This window comes from Sminthopsis crassicaudata, chromosome 3 (assembly GCF_048593235.1).
Source record: "Sminthopsis crassicaudata isolate SCR6 chromosome 3, ASM4859323v1, whole genome shotgun sequence".
Lineage (NCBI taxonomy): Eukaryota > Metazoa > Chordata > Mammalia > Dasyuromorphia > Dasyuridae > Sminthopsis > Sminthopsis crassicaudata.
In genome coordinates, this window is record NC_133619.1 from 488786725 (window position 1) to 488804389 (window position 17665).

At 39.6% G+C, this 17665-nt stretch overlaps 1 protein-coding gene across 1 annotated transcript in view; it reads right to left on the reverse strand.

The window, feature by feature from the left end:
- Nucleotides 1-17084, reverse strand: part of LOC141562243 (uncharacterized) — a 31546-nt gene extending 14462 nt beyond the window's left edge. The window contains exons 1-12 of the mRNA XM_074302221.1: nt 17081-17084; nt 16679-16795; nt 15785-15934; nt 13885-14100; nt 10908-11012; nt 9834-9975; nt 9135-9340; nt 7746-7888; nt 4463-4616; nt 4073-4172; nt 2011-2177; nt 51-224 (exon numbers count right to left, since the gene is read on the reverse strand). Of these exons, the coding sequence (XP_074158322.1) occupies nt 51-224; nt 2011-2177; nt 4073-4172; nt 4463-4616; nt 7746-7888; nt 9135-9340; nt 9834-9975; nt 10908-11012; nt 13885-14100; nt 15785-15934; nt 16679-16795; nt 17081-17084 (1678 nt within the window). The remainder of the gene's footprint in view (nt 1-50; nt 225-2010; nt 2178-4072; nt 4173-4462; nt 4617-7745; nt 7889-9134; nt 9341-9833; nt 9976-10907; nt 11013-13884; nt 14101-15784; nt 15935-16678; nt 16796-17080) is intronic.
- Between the last annotated feature and the right edge of the window lie 581 nt (nt 17085-17665).

Sequence of the window (17665 nt, forward strand, 5' to 3'; positions counted from 1 at the left end):
GACCATAGGTAGGCAACAGTAAAATCGGATTTTGAGATTTTTGAACTCACCTGAGGGACAAGGAACAGGCTCTGGGCTGCCCTGGGGACAGGTATGGCCAGCAGGGCAGAGATTTCCTGTGACTCCATCAGTGGGGTTGGGAAGGGAGGCTCCTTTGATGCAGTGGAATCCTGCATTGCAGGGCCCATAAGGTTTGGCCAGTCCTGGCACAGGGCAGTACATGCCTATAGAGAAAGTTGAGAGGAAGAGCTGAGGTTCTAAGGACAAAATTCCCCTCCTGTTAAATTAAGGATTCTCTAAGTCTAAGCTCTCTCTCTCTATCCTGTTGGTACTCTTGCCACTTAGATTCAAACAATAATTCTTCATTTTTCAGGGATTTCAGTTATGTCCAATTTTTTATGACCCCCACTTGGAATTTTTTTTGGCAAAAATATTGGAGTGATTTGTTATTTACTTTGCCAGCTTATTTTACATTTGAGGAATCTGAGGCAAACAGGTTAAATGACTTGCTCAGGGTCATACAACTAGTAAGAGTCCTCAGGAAGATGAGTATTGCTGACTCCAAGCCCAGCACTCTGTGCACTATGGCGCCACCTAGCTCCCATAATTATTTTAAGGATCTGTTATATGAGAAATCCCAGGCAAGCTGCTCATTTTCCTCCTGGTTTATTTTCCATCATTCTCTACCTCCACACCAGGAGTTTTGCTTCTCTTCGGAGGAGGCAAACTAGGTAACTGGTGAGTTTTTCCCTGGAAGTCTCAGCCATGTTGCTTACGGCCAGGCTACTCTCTGACCTGCTCTACCCTTTCACTGTCTGCCTACCTTTTCCTTCCTTTCTTCCTTCCTTCCTTCTCTCCTTCCTTCCTTCCTTCCTTCCTTCCTTCCTTCCTTCCTTCCTTCCTTCCTTCCTTCCTTCCTTCCTTCCTTCCTTCCTTCCTTCCTTCCTTCCTTCCTTCCTTCCTTCCTTCCTTCCTTCCTTCCTTCCTTCCTTCCTTCCCTCTTTCCTTCCTTCCTTCCCTCTTTCCTTCCTTCCTTCCCTCTTTCCTTCCTTCCTTCCCTCTTTCCTTCCTTCTCTCCTTCCTTCCTTCCTTCCTTCTCTCCTTCCTTCCTTCCTTCCTTCCTTCCTTCCTTCCTTCCTTCCTTCCTTCCTTCCTTCCTTCCTTCCCTCCTTCCTTTCTTTCTTCCTTCCATCTGTTTGTATATCTATATCTATCTGTCTATATATCTGTCTGTCTGTCTATCTGTCTGTTTATCTCTGTCTCACTATATCTATTTGTCTATCTCTATTTCTTTCTATTTATCTTTCTATGTCTCTATCTATCTCTATCTGTTTCTGTTTATATCTGTTTGTCTATTTCTACCTATCTATTTCTGCCTATCATCTATCTAAACAAGCTGTTTTTGCTTCTCTTTGTTTCCCCAGGTTTTGTCACAGTAGTTAGGATACAGTAAGCACTTAATAAATGCTTGTTAACTTGACTTGGAGACAGGTAGACTTGATTCATTCATTTTAATGCTGCTGTTGATACTACTATTGATAGGCAAGTCACTTAAGTTCTTTCAAAAGTATCCTCATCTGTAAAATGGGGATAATAATACATGTAGAACTCTTTAAAATCTTAGTGAAAAAGCTAAGCTTTAAAAAACTGTACTAGATGCAAAACTGCATTAAAACTTTTAGGATATCCTTTATACTAATAACTTTATAAACTTGAAACCGTTACATTGTCAGTTATTATTATCATTATTATTATTATGGGCAATGAATTCAATTTGAGCTTCTGTTTCCTCATCTGTAAAATGGGGATATTAAACTTGTGAGGATGAATATATATGTATATGTATATATATATATATATATATATACATATATACATATATAAACTATTATTGTTATTTATTATATTAGGGTTGACTTTTCTTCAATTGACCAAGATAATAACATTGTCCTCTTCCTACAAGGTTAATAAAGACAAAATGAGGATGAGGGTTTTCTTTATCCCTCTTACCTGGGTCACAGGGGATGCAATCAGATACTTGGTCACTGCCTTTCTGAGGATTGTAGGTCCCTCTGGGGCAAGGGAATTGAGAGGCTGAGGCTGTGGCAGGAGGACAATAGTGACCAGCAGGACACTCATTCGCAACAAAGGAGGAAGAATTTTCTGGGCAGAAGAAACTACGTAGAGAAGAGAAGAAAAAATGTTCTTTCAAGCTTACTGCCATGGAGATCTAAAGTGTGCTATGGAGTCTAATACTACCATATGATGTGGTATGCAGATGGGATCTTTGAGTTAGGCCTTAATGACAATCTTGGAGGTTTATTGATCAGCTGGGGAGCAATTGTTCTCTATTTCCAAGGAGAAAAGGATAAGCTTACATTTCAGTGAGAAGAGAGAACATGTTGACGTTGTAAAAAGCTCTTTGCCATTCACCTTGGGGACTTGGGATACACAGCCAAGGGAGCTTGTGACATTTACTTCTTTGAAGCTTTTTAAGGAAACAGAAAATCACCTTTCTCCTCCTAGGATGTTATAGATGTATTGCTAGTGGCCCTGAAGACTTTAGAGAGGCTTTCTCTGGATGGATTGTAAAAACAGTATCTGACTTCTGGGAATTTTGGTAATGAATGGGTTGCCAAATTGAATTACTCTTTTTTTTCTTTTTTTAAGGGGAATGGGTACGAATATGGTAGTATTCATTTATGGTTTTTTTTTTCCCGTTCTTAATGCTCTTCCTTTCCCATGATAGATGATGGGAGATATCTAATTAACCCAATGATTTCTTCCAAAAGTATGGCTGGAGCAACAAAACTTATCAGAGACCAAGAGTCTTCCCGATTGGCTGAGACTGAGCCAGGACTTACTTGGATGAATTACAGTTTGGGTGTTGAGGATGAATTGGAATGGAGTGGAGAAATATGAAATGAATGAGAAAGAAATGCCATTGCACTAGAGGGCTAGGTAAGAGCACGAGACTCTTAGTCTCATGCCTCAGGAATTGTGGGGCCAAGCTATTTCTGAAAAACTTTAGTCAGAGAATAGTATAGCAAATTTAAATCTAGATATAATGTTTAAAACAATGATCTTTAATGTTTTTATTATAATTGTTTTGGAGTACCATGAACCCAGCTCATATAAAATAATGAACTTAATAAATGTTGTGTGTGTTCTGATTATTCCACCTATTCACTATTTCCCCCATCATTCTCCCTCTCCTTCAGCTTCCATGTTCCCTGAGATACAATATTAAAATTAGGCCAATCAATAACCCAACAATGGCTTCTAAGGGTTCCAGTGAAACAAGAGTCAATCGATGTGGCAAACTTCATTGTCTTATTTTAGGAAATTGCTACAGGCACCTTAACCTTCAGTAAAACTACTCTGGTTAGTCTGCAGCCATTAATATGCAGGCAAGAACCTCCACCAGCAAGAAAGATAACAAATTGCTAAAGAGTCAGACAATAGTGTGTGTGTGTGTGTGTGTGTGTGTGTGTGTGTGTTTTTTTGCTGAGGCAACTGGGTAAAGTGACTTGCCCAGGGTCAAATAGCTAGAAAGTATAAAGTGTCTGAGGTTAAATTTGAACTCAGGTCCTCCTGAATTCAGGGCTGGTGCTCTATCTACTGCACCAACTAGCTGCCCCTAGATGACAGTATTTTTAAAGCAATAAGTTATTTTACAACTAAAGTATGTACATTTAAAAAATATAACACCATTGTACATTTAATAGACTCCAGTGTAGTATAAATACAACAATGTAATAAATACAAATATGTGCACTGGGAAAGCAAAAAAAAAAAAAAATTGTGTATATTGTAGTATTTGCTTTATTGTACTGGTCTTGAACCAAATTTTCAATATTTCTTATATTTTATTCTTCTTGTAAATAAGAAGACAAAAAACTGGAGGAAGAAGTACTTCTTTGGTCTGGAGTTTGGGACAGTAGGAGTAAGACAGTAAATAGGCAGGGAGAATCCAGGTGCACAATTAGAGACAGAAGGAGGGGAAATGCTGCTGTCTGCAGAAAGATAGGGACCAGGGTTAGTAAGTGTGACCTGTGACCTCAGTGCTTACCCCTGAGGACATGGCTTACAGCTGCTCTGGGCTGGGAGAGGATTATAGAATCCTGCCAAGCACACCTGAGGGACCACACTGGCCCTGGGGCAGAAATGTCCTGTAAGAGAATCAGGTAGCAAGAGTATGAGAAAGCAGCAAAAGGCTCCACTCCTTATATCTCTCCAAAGACCCCAGGGTGGTGTTTGGGTACAAGATTTATCCCAGAGGGAAATCAGGACTTCAAGCCTGATTTCTTTCATTTCCAGATGGGGAAGGAGAAGCAATGGTTGGAGTCTGTTGAAACTTAGCAGAGTGACCTTGCTTGGCTGCTCTGGGGAAGGTGTCCCACCCAGCCTGGTTCTCAATCAAACCTTTGGAGAACTGGACAACCATGGCTGAAGGCCATACCTGTGGGGCATGGACCACCCCTCCGGTCCCTGATGGAACTGTTGGGAGTGATGGCTCCTCCTAGACAGAAGAAACCTTTGCTGCATAGGCCGGATGGGGCTGTGAGTCCTGTGGCATTGCAGTAATGTCCAGGGGGGCAAGGGGAACAGTCAGCCTGCAGGGAACACCATCAGCAACATATGTGTGGATGCTCACCTCTCCATGATCCATACTGATCCAAGGGAAAGGGGACAAAGCAGAACTATAAAGTCATCTGTATTTGTTTTAGGAAAGTGTTTTATAAGATATAACCTCCTAATCATGTTTTTCTTCAGGAAATATTTGCAATTTGCCACCCTTCCTCCCCCCACTGTATGTTGTCTGCAAAACAATTGGAACTGATCAAAAATTTAGACAATTAGGAGGCATAATCTAGTCAGGAAGACAAGAATTCAAGTTCTACCATGTGGTCCTGGCAAGTCACTTAATTGTCTCAGCCTTAGTTTTCTCAACTATAACATGGGATGATAATAGCACTTACTTTTCAAGGTTGTTGTGATGATCAAATGAGATAACATATTGAACGGTATGTAAAGGAAAGCTATCATTACTAGACTGAGTCATTGTTATTCAGTCATTTCAATCATATCTGACTCTCAATGACCCCCATTTGAGGTTTTCTTAACAAAGACATTAAAGTGGTTTGTTATTTCCTTCTCTGGCTCATTTTACAGATGAATCTAATTGAGTTTAAATGATTAGTCCAGAGTCAGACAGCTAGTTAGTCTGAGGCAGGATTTGAACTTAGTTCTTCCTGACTCAAGGCTCAGCGGTATCTACTCTGCCATCTGGCTGCCTTCCTATGCTGGGTAGTGGGGCATTAAATTTTTTCTTCTGATGCAAATTAAGATAATTCTGAGGTATCACCTCATATATCTCTCAGATTGCCTAAAATGAAAGGAAGAGATACTGATAAATGTTAGAGGAGATGTGGGAAAACTGGTACATCAATACAATGTTGGTGGAGTTGTGAACAGATCCAACTATTCAGGAGAGCAATTTGGAACTATGCTCAAAGGGTCATCAAACTGTGTTTTTACTGAGTCTGTATCCCAAAGAGAACTTAAAGGAGGAAAAAGGACCCACATGTGCAAAAAATGCTTGTAGCAGTTCTTTTTGTAGTGGCAAGGAACTGGAAACTGAGTGGATGCCCTTCAGTTGAGGAATGTATGAATGAGTTATGGTATATGAGAGTAATGAAATATTATTTGATAATATATATGTATATATATTAAAAAAGAAAAAATTAATATGTTGGTATGCAAGCAGCAAAAAAAGAAAGAAAGAAAGAAAGAAAGAAAGAAAATTGTTTCTGTGCAGCTGCAAATTTTCATCCAGATAATTAAGAATTGATGGTAATAAGTCCATTGCTAGTTGGATTATTCTAGAATCCTGAGGGGAGCATTAGTTACTATTCTCTGGTAAACTAACCTGCTAATTATGTTCTAGCTAGGAGATGGAACCCAGAGGCAGTGTTTGCTGACATAAAGTTCTTTGCACATTTGTGGCTCTGGTAGTCACAAATCCTCCATCCTCTGAACATTCCTCACTTTTCGAAAGGGGAAATGAGAAGATTTTTCCCCAGCATCATCCAGAACATAAATGGGAATTAAGTCCTGTGTACTTCCTGCCCTGCCCTTTAACAGGATGGTGGTTAAACTGGTTCAGTTTTGCAACTGAGATTGAAATGCCATTCCCAACCAACTAAGTGCATGTTGTTCTTTCCATGACCCTCACCTAGTTTGAATAACAACACATGGAGAAGCCCTATTACCTCTTAATTCCCTGAGATCCTCTGACCTTCCCTCTGTTTCTGTTTTACTTCTTTTCATAGTCTTTCCTTGGACTATGCATCCTCAGCTCTATATCTATGATTCCATGATTATCTTGTCCAATCCCATTGTTTTATAAAAAGGGAAACTGAGATACAGCCTCTCTGTGGGTCACATCACTTGAAAAAGTTCTCATACTGATTAAAAGGAAGATCTGGATCTTATTCTATTCTGGTCCTGCCACTAACTTTTTCAGACTCCTCAGGACCCTATAGAGGTAGATAATTCACACTTGACAAATGGAGAATATCCAACCAAAGAAAAGTTCTATTCAGTAAATGAAGATTTGGGATTTATACTGCTGACTTCCTGCCCTCTGTAGGAATGTTTAGCTGGAGATGTGAACTTTTAGGATAGAAAAGTTCATCCATATTTAGAGCAGAGCCTTCTTAGCCTGCCCTGGTCCCTTAAGAAAAAGGGGCAGTAGTCTTCCTACCTCTGAGCTTAGTTTGATTTGATGGCTGAAGGTTCCCAGAGGACAAGGTTGGGGCAAAGCAGAACCTTTGGGACAGTAGTGCCCCTGAGGGCAAGGACCAGCATCACCTGGAATGGAAAAACAAATTCAGACCAACGATTGGCAGGAGCAAGTTACTTTAGATTCTGCTTCCCTCTTTTCCTTACTGAATACTAAAGAAAATCAAAGTCCTGAGTTTGAGAAGGAAGTATGTTGTAGTGGAAAGAATGGCAGAATCAGAATCTAGGGTCTGTCATTAACTAGCTGTGTGACATTGAGCAAAAAGGAATTTGGATGAACTATAACTCATATTCTATTCTATTCTCTCCTCTCCTCCTTAACACTAACTCCTTTCCTCTTGTACCCCCTTGCTGATTGGGCCAGTGAAACAACTGGTCAGAGGTAAGGAAGAAAGAGCTGACCATTTAGACTGTGCCTTTGGGACCCTTTCACCCCATGCTAAGGGCAAAGAGTTAATGAGTATAATGAATTGAGGGGATGAGGTAGATTTACTAAAACTAAAAGGGCCGCGATAAAGTCAGTGACAGAAGCTGGTAGAGAATCTGAGTAGTTCTTTTTCACATTCTCACATTTTGCTTTCAAGTATGGATGGGAGGAAGAGTTGGGTGGGAAGAAAAAAACATGACCGAAAAAGAGAAATAAAAACTTTTCTCAATTCAAAAGGGGTTAATAGAAGAACTTCTCCCAAGAAGAGTTTTTTGGCGAACCACGCAGTGTATAGAATGGGACTACTGAGGGCCCACTGTGGTACAGATGCTTTGAACAGAACAAGTTTACTGGCTCTGTGTGCTGTAGTTTAGCGATGACCCTGTTTTTCCCCATTAGGAAGCTAAGGAAACTGTAGAAGAAAGGTCAAAGTACCATCTGTGCCAGGTTCTGGGTTTGGCCACCTTGATCCTCCTGGGCAGAAGTAGCCTGCCCAGCACTCTCCCCTCACATCTGTGGCATTAGCCATCAGGCAAAACTTGCCCCTATCACAGACTCTGCATTCCATCAGACTGCCTAATCCAGGCACGGGACCATAGGTGCCTGCAGGACACGGCTGCCAGTTTAGCCCTGTCCCTTCAGGGCAATAGAAACCTGTAGAAAAACAGGGATACGAATAGGTGAGATGGGGAAGAGGAGGAAGTGAGACCAAGTTGCCCAACTCAGTGTAGACTTTTTCTGGCCAGAGTCTGGGTCCAGGCTGGCTTCGACTTCCTCCACCAGGATTCCTGGCCTCATTCACAGGCTATCCTACTGGGGAAGAGGTGGTTTTATGTAGGGAGTAATAGGAAGGCCTGAATTCTACTTTTTTGTCTTCCCTTCCTCCCTTATCCTTGACCAAATCACAATACCTTTTTCTCTAACACTAAAATGGAGGTAATGATACTTATTCCTCAGAGAGGTTGTGAAGTTAAAATAACAGACACAAAATAATTATAGGATCATAGTCTGAGAAGTGGAGGGGATCTGAGGGACCATGAAGTCTGGCTCTCTAGTTTTATAGGTGAGAAAACTGACTCAAAGGAGTTCAAGTGATTTGTTCAAAGTTATATTGCTAGCAAATTTCAAAGGTGGCATTTAAACCAGGACTTCCTGGCAGATTAAAAACAGTCAGTGAAAACTTTTATAAAACAAAAGGGGTTGTTCATCATTATTTCATCAGTAATAGCTGCTAAAGCTTTTTTATGTTGGCAAAGAACTGGAAAGTGAATAGAATGTCCATCAATTGGGGAATGGCTGAATAAGTTATGATATATGAAAATAATGGAATATTATTGTTCTATAAAAATGATGAACAAGCTGATTTTAGAAAGGCCTGGAAAGATTTACACAAACTGATGCTGAGCAAAACAAGTGGCACCAGGGATACATTGTACACAGTTAACAGTAAGATATTGTCATGATCAATTATGAAAGACTTGGTTTTTCTCAGTGGTTCAGTGATCCAAGGAAATTCCAATAAATTTTGAATAGAAAACACCATCTGCATCCAGAGAGAGAACTATGGAGAATGAATGTAAATCAAAACATGCTAATTCACTTTTCTCCCCTTTTTTCTTCTACTTTTTCCTCTCTCATGGTTTTCCCTTTTGTTCTGATTTTTATTTCCCAACATGATTCACAAAGAAGTATATATAAAAAAAGATGAATGTACATGTATAATCAGAAAAAAAATTAAAAAGTAAGAATTGCTGAAATTGTCTCTTAGGAATAGTGCTCTTCTGAGTTCCTTTCCTTAAAATACTTAGCATACTATATGGAGAATAAAGCATCATCAGAGGAAGAGATGCTAAAGGTGGCTCCTCCTGCCATACATCTTCTGCCATGCTAAGACACTCACCTCGTGGGCAGAGCTGTGGCTTTTGCTCTGGGACACAGTACTGGCCACTGGGACAGATGTGACATTCGGCTGAATTTTTAAAAGGTGTGTAGGAGCCAAGGGGACAGGAGGTGGAGTACTTCATTTCCTGGGAACAGAAGTATCCAGTGTAGCAAGGCCCCCCATCTGTGAAGTAGGCCAGAATAGCATCCTCAGTGCACTGAAACCTGGAATAGTGTGAATGGAAATAAAAAGGATACTTCTGCTTTTAGGGAAGTCCAGAACAAAGAAAAGGGAATGATTTCCATTTGGGGCTTGGAGGATTCAACATCTTAATTCTGCTAATGGATGTTTAGGGTGAGAGAGATACCCTGGTGATAAGACTTAGGGCTTTGGACAATCTACTCCAAAGTGGCCTATGGATTTTCATCTGTCCTCTCTTATCTTCTTGATCCCTTCCACAGGTATCTAGAGTAAGGGAATGGGGTCAGACTTAAGAAGAGAAATACTAACCTGAAGTGGCTGACACTATTACCTGCCTGAGAAATAAATCCTCTGAAAATTAGGTACAGACACATTAAGCTCTTCAATCCTCTTGGGAATGGATCATAGAGGACTAAAAGCTCTTTCTTTCATCTTGTTCTTAGGCCTTTGGTTAGAACTGACTTAGTGTTCATTCCTGCTCTGATCCTACACCAGAGAGGAAAAGAAGCTCCTTACCTCAGATTACAGGATCTAGTGAGAGCTAGCGGGCTGCTGCTGTTACAGAAATGGTCCCCAAGGCAGGTTTGACATCCAACTAGGTTCTTGTTTCCTTCCTTGGACCATGTACCTGGGGGGCAAGGGGCTGGCCTAAGAGTTCCTGCAGAAATCAAAGAAATGAAGATAGATTCAGACAACTTCTAGCAATCTTTTTAGAGAAAGAGTTATTTGTGGAACAGAAGTTTGGTCTTAGACCAGTGAGGAGTTTATTAACTATTTTGTTATCTTATATATACAGTCTAGTAAAGAGTCTGGGCCCCTTCTCAGGATAATATTTTTTAAATAATTGAAGGAAATATTAAATTTCAATTATAAGTTATCAAAAGCAAAGATATGATTTCTATCATCAACTCTGAAATCTGTCTATAGTAGGGGTCACCATGGTTAATGAATCCCTGTCTTAGAGTCATCTTCTAGCCAAGAGCTATTTCTTTTTTCTTTAAGAGCTTCTCTTTTCTTTCTTTTTTCCCTTTTCCCTTTTGTATTTTCTTCCCTATGTTGAATGTGTACTGACTATGGGCAAAATTATTTCTTGAACATTGTGGGGGAAGAAAAAGTTCATGTCCTTCAAAAACTGAGTATCTGGTTCAGGAGACAAAAATAGGTACATTTGAAGAAAGGGTGAGAAAACAACAATTTAGTAAGTAGGGACAAAGTATAAACTATGGAATGAGGTCAGAGGGAGTGATAAGAAGAATTAGATCAATTCAGTTAGCAAAAATTTCCTGGAGATCAATTTGGAGGTTTTTTTTTTTTTTTTTTTTTTTTTGAGGAGAGGATAGGATTGGCAATAAACAAGAAGGTAGGCTATCCTAGGTGATGTCAGAAATTGGCCTATCTGAAGACCAAGCTTGAACAATTATATTTCCTTCAATGGTTACTTAACAAAGACTTTTGGATCATAAAATAATATTTGAAAGATAGGCTAATGGTCTATACAATCCCACCTTTGCCCAATGACTAGGTGCTACAGGGGAATTGTAATCTTAATCAGAAAATTTCTTCCAATTTGTCCGGAGAAAGCTGTTGTACCTGTGAGACAGTAATGCCCTGGGGGGCAGAGAAGGCCTAGCATCCCATCTGTAGGATTCTTCACAGAGGCACCTTCTTTGCACCAATAACCTTCATCACAGTCCCCTAGAAAAGAGAACATCTTTGCATCTTGCTGCTTTCCTTACTTATTATATTACACACCAATGAAGACTGTAACTAGTTGTACCTATCATTCTCTACCTGACAATACAGACCTATCGGCTCTTCTCTTTACATCTACCATGGAGGAATTGTTATTTCCTTTACTTCACTTATAGGTCAACATAGTTCATTAATGGAGAGAACACTGAGAATAAAGTTGAAAGCTTGGGTTCAAATCCCACCTCTAATACTATTTGTTTCATTTTGGAGAAATTATAACCTCTCTGGATTCAGTCTTCTTATCTGGAATATGAGGGTGTTGGACTGGATGACCACTGAGATTCCTTCCAGCTTTACCTATGACCATATGAGGCACTGGCCCCTTCCAGAGATCTCTAAGGGAGAGGGGAGATCCTAAATTTTGGTAATGTGATTTCCTCTAAAGAATCCCCATGTTGTAGCAAGACTCATGTGAACTGATGAATAGTGAAATGAGAAGAATTGGGAGATTATTGTGCATAGTAGCAGCAATGTTGTAATAATGATTAATTATGAAAGATTTGTCTATTCTGATCAATGCAATGATACAAGACAGTTCCAAATGACTTGATGAAAAAATGCTAACCATCTCCAGAGAAAGAACTGATGAGCTCTGAGTGCTAATAGAAGTGTATTTTCCCTACTTTCTTTATTTTTTTAAGATATAAGGCTAATATGGAAATTTTTTGCATGATTTCACATGTATAACTGATATATTGCTTGCCTTCTTAGTGGGTAATAGAGGGAGAAAGAGAATTTGGAACTCAAAGTTTGAAAAGAAAAGCACGTTTGAAAATTAATTTTAAAAAAGAGTCCCCATGCTCAAAGCCAATAAATCCAGCATTTCTTGTTGAAGAGAAGGAAGAGCAGGAAAAAAGGACTGGAACTTTAAGGTTAACCCTTTAGAAACTAAAGGATATAAGCACTGCCTTTTCTCTTATGGACTAAAACCATACTTCTATCTTCACAGAGAAGCTAGCAAAGTTCACATGGCCATGAGCTAACCATAATTTTATCTTGTGCGTCATTGAAGGTAAGTTTTCTATAGACATAGAGGTCTTCAGCACCTGGCAGTATTGAGCTCCTGGGAGATGTAAGAAATGAGTGGATCTTAAGAACATATCATTGTTTCTTTTCCCCTGGAGGAGGTTATCTTAAGAGATGGTGATGCATCTGGGACACCTCTGTTTTGAAAGAAGAGAGAGATGGATTGGAAAGAAAGAGAAAAATAGAAAATATACTAGAGGAAGCTGACTGGTTTAACCTATGGGGAGTAGATGCCTCTGTTTTTATTGGTTCTGCCACTACAGTAGCCACCTATCAGCCCTCCAGGGAAGAGGGTGACTGGAGCAAAGTAATGATTGTGAAGCTTTTTCTCCAGGAAATCTGATAAAGGATAGGAGATATGATAAAGCACAGTAAAGTGCTCTGTCTTTCCTTCTCCTGCTTCTTCTATTCTAAAACAGATATTTAAGCTAAAATTTTCCTATTCCTTTAAAGTTACATTTATCATTTCTGTTTCAGTTTGTACTGAGGCTGCTTGTTCTAGATAAAGATTTGACTAATTAAAACTGTTTCTGATTTGTGTGCTTCCTCGTTGTGAGGGGAAAACCAGAAAAAAAGAGTACATACAGTAATGGCAGAGAAGATTGGGAAAAGTGAAAGGACCAGGGAGTAGATATTCTGTTTAAATTATCAGTAAGGAAGGTAAATCTTTCTGATTAGGAATTTAGGAGCTAAATTAAACAGACTCTGATTGATTTCTTATTTTTATAAATTTCCTAAAGTGGGGCAAGCATGGATCTAGATCTTCTCTGGGAGCTAAAAATAGCAGTTGGCTGTCCAGTATGGGGACCAGACATTATAGTACTTTTCCCATAATTTTCTTTCTTGCATGCAAAGAAAAATCCCTCTATGAAAGTGGAACTGAGGTTCCAAACTAGAGAAAATGTCACTTCTTGTGGGAAGAGAAGGAGAATGACTATTTAGAGCTCCTGTCTTTAGAACAGGATCCAGAGAAGAGAGTGAGCATCTTTTACTTTCTGTAGTAGTTTAGCAAGGATATTTTCCCATTTCTATGAAATAATCCTCCCAGATATCTGCTACATTCTTATTGGAGCTACCAAATAAAGCGGCAAAAACTTATAAATTCCTTCTTCCAACTTGATCTTGGAAAGTTGTCATAAAATTCCTTAAAATAATAGATAGAATTGAAAGAAATATGATAGAATTTGAAAAGGCATTAGAAATATTTAGTCTAGTTCCCAACTCATGTTACAGATTGAGAAACTAAAATTGGAACAAGAATGACATACAAGGGATCATATGACCAGTAATTAGCAGAACCACTAAGTAGGTTTTGGGAGATTTCAGTAGCCATCAACTGGTGAAAACAGGAATGCATTTCCTAGAGAGACTGTGAAGTCTTTCTGGAGATGTTTAGAAATAAGTACAGTCCCGCCTAGAGGAAGATGGAGGGATTAAAACATCTGGAAGACTTTCCATACCAAAACCCCTACTTGGGGATATTGAGGACCTTTGTAGTTCATTTTCCTAAAGATTTCTACTTTAAAGACCCAGAGATTATAAAACATAGCTTTAGGGCTAAGAGCCTTTTGAGGTGGTCTAATCCTTTTCATTGGCATATGAGGAAACTGAATCCCAGAGTGGTCGCCCCCCCAGATTTGCTCAGAGATAGCATCTAGATACTAGAGCTCATTCTACATTCTCTTCCCCCCACCACTATCTTCAGTTTGTCTCCCTATAATGTTCCCATGGCCTCTGTCTCTTATACTTCTGTTTTCTCCATTCCATTTATTTGCTGGTGTTTTTGTACCTGTTGGAGTTGACAGTCCAGCCCCGGCACAGTATTTCCCAGCTGGGCACAATTGACACTCTGTGATGCCTTTCAGTCCCTGCCAGGGTCCATAAGTACCCACTGGACAGCTGTTCTGTTTGCCCCAGGATGTCCCCAGGGGACAATAAAATCCCTGAGGACATGGGTATAGGTGAAAGTCTTTGACTGGTCCAGTCCTGGAGTCACAGTAATAGCCTACAAGGAAGGGAGGGAAAGATAAATGAGAAAGGCTCTATCAGGGGACACCAGTAGCCTCTTCATATACACATAAGTCAATGATAATAATAATCCCAGGAATTTATTCCATCACAAAAAGACCTTTTATCCATTTGTGGTTAATGTTCCATAGAACATTAAAGATTCAAGAATTATAAAATAGCAACTTGTCCCAAAACTTTCTATCTGAATTTTATAAAAAAAGATAAGAATGATAACATAATAATATCATAATTTAAAAAAATAGTATCTTATGGTTTACAAAGTAATTTCTCACATTTTGTCTCGTTTGACCCTCACAATATTTCTGTGAGGTAGGCAGGGCATTGTTATTCCCATTTACAGATGGAAGAACTGAGGTCCAGAGAAAATAAGTGGTTTTTCTCAAAGTCAGAGAACTAACAAATGTCTTCAGGGCTAGAGTGCAGCTCTTGTAACCCCTAGTCTAATCTTCTCTCTACAGCACTCTGGGTTATAAGGGCAATAAATCATCGGATTTCAAGAGGTAATAATGGCTATGAGCTCAGTAGTTTTGGAGCTCTTGACATTTCCAAAGTGCCTTTCTCACATCTGTTTAATGAACTTGCTAGGATACCTTTTCAGTAGGGAGATTAGGCCATACCAGCACATTGGAGATAAATCAACATTTGGACAAGATGAACTATTTTGCTGTCCAATATAAATATGTTGGCAATGGGCAATGACCTAGGGTTTTTACTCATTTCTACTTCATCGCTAACCAGCTCCTTCTAAGGAAATCCCATTCAATGGGGATACCATTTTAAACACCGAAACAGTCAAAATCTATGCTATCCTGTGATGAGATAAAGCCATATTTGGAAGAGACAAACTGGAACAAGCCCAGAAAAACACCAGCTAGTGGAGGGGATGGAAATTGTCATGTGAAGAACATTTGAAAGAGATGAAGATATTAAGGCTTAACGGCACCTGAATAGCTCCCTCCAAATATGGAAAGGGTTGACATAGAGAAGAGGAAACCTATACCTGAGAGGAAAAAACATATAAACAAATACTGGTGTCATTGGATCTAAGTTGTAATGAGACAGGTCTAACAATTAGAATTGACCAGCAAAAGAATAGCTTGTCTAATAAGGATGATTGACTATAAGTGTTCAATCATTGGGTGATCTGTCATGTTATAAAAGGGATTTCTGCATTGTGTAGGATGTCTCTAAGGACTTCTAAGATCCTGTGGATATTCTAGATTACCTGGTTGATTTAGTGTTGAGAAGCAACAAGTAGTTGAGAAGGAAGAATTTCATGGTGTTTTGATTGAATGTTATCTATTTATCTCTTTCCCCTCTTCATAGAGAAATACTCTTAATTCCTACCCAAGTGAAACAGTGAGATTCAAGTCAATCATCTCTTGTTCTCTTTTTACAATGTTAGAGAGACTGTCATAATGTTGGTGGCATTGAGTTGGTAGAGATTTGATCTCATGATTCCTTCCTTGGTCTCTTTACCTTTTGCTAGGGTAATCTTTTTTTTTTTTTTTTTTTTTTTTGAGATCTCTCATGTACGTGGAATATCCACGGTGGTGGTATGTGAAAACAACAAAATAGAAACAAATGGTGCCCCTAAAAGAACTCCCACTTCATTTGTCATGATATCATATGTTGGTTGTTCATTCTCCATGTCTCACCTGCTGGGCACTGCCCATTTGGGGTCGTGAGACCAGCATCCTTGCAGTAAAAGCCTGATGGGCAGGTGTGGCAACTAGAAAGTGCCACTTGCCCATGGATGTTGGAAAATGTCCCAGGTGGGCAAGAGGTAGGCCTGTGAGATCCAGCAGCTGAAAGTCAAAACATGAGATATTTAGTACACAATTTTTAAAGAAATCAGTGGGATTGGCATGCGATTAAAGCCAAGGGGTGATCAGGAATGTACTTGGACCTTGCCTTAAATGTGAGTGAACTTAAGTGTGGGTAGATGTTTGAACCCTAAGTGGCTCAGCAATCCAATATCCTCTTATTGGAAGCACTAGAAGACACTGACTTATTTCTTTAACCAGGCACCTAATTCTAATCTGCCTCAGAGAGATTGCTTCAAATATGTACCTCTGCTTATCTTGTCCCTATGCAAACGCCACCCCTTTTCACTCCTTCATAGAAAACAATAAAAACAATACCCTCCAGCACCAAGTGATCCAGAATATATCCCTCCCATGTAGCATGAGCAGAATAGCTAGAATTAAGAATATAACACGTGACTCAAGAGTTAACAAGAACTTAAGTATTATGGACCAGTTCCAGGGCATGTGCTGTCTCTTTTGATAACATGGCACACAGACCCAAATTTCATTTGAGCTAGCACTTCTGCCCTCCCATCTTACTAACCCTTGGTCTGAACTGCTTCCAAGAAAGGCAATGGGCAGATTCTTTGACTTTTCAAACATCCAGATCATAGATCAAAATTGTTCTACCCAGTATAAGAATGTGAAAGGGAGGAAAGAGAATGGAAGGGATTGGATAATGCCCCAAAGTAGGGGAACTAAACAGCAGGGACCATGTGAAACTATGGTAAAATTTATACTCACGGCAGTATGTCCCTGCAGGGCAGAGGCCTCCAGTCACCCCATCATCTGGATGTGGGACAGCTGCACCTTCTGCACAGTAATAACCAGCTTGGCATTTTCCACTGATGGTAGACAGACCTAGGACAAGGAGAAGGAGAACCCACTGCTGGATATTGCAGAAAAATGAAAGTGAGGATGAATCTCAAAACTTCTCTGGGCAAGGAAGAAGGCACCCTTAGAGAAATCTGGCTCTTACATAGAAACTTCTTTGATATATTTGGCATTGAATTATAGAATCCAGGAGGGAAGTAAGGCAGGACATGGGATAATGAGGGATAGGGAAGCTTCAGAGTCTATTATGGGGGTCAGGTCACTCTGGTGTATTGCTAAATGTTCAACAACCAGCAATGGAAAAAAATGTACCCATGACACACTCCTAAGTTTAATTTACATCACTGACATTTTCTCTATCACTTTTTAAAGTTTAGATAATCAACAGAACAATAGATCAAATGGTGCTTGCCAATTTTTAAGGTGCCAGGTCTCTGGTTGCTTATTTGAACTAGGTGCAGCACACCATAGGGTCAGAATGTACTTAGTGCTCTAAGCTCCAGGCCATATTGAAGACTACTACCTGACATGGGGAGACATCCTGGTCCTCAAAAGGACAGGACTTTCCCACTTGGCTAACTAAAGAGAATGGAGCCACCATATCTTGCAAGATGGCAAGTATGACTTTGCTTTACCCTAGTAGCTCCTTCTGGATTGCTGATATGAGGCTTACACTGGAACAAACCACTACTGTTGACCTTCTAAGTTGTCTTGAGTTGGAAAATTGTATCACCATGTCCTTATGTTGGTTTTGCCACTCCAGAATTAATTTTGAGGCATTACTTTAATATTGTTTGGAAAGAAATTTGGGAAAGGTCAAGTAATTGTTTACTTGTTCTACTATTTTGACTCCACTTCTCACTCTAGGAAAAGTGGGACTAAACTTTCTACCAGCTG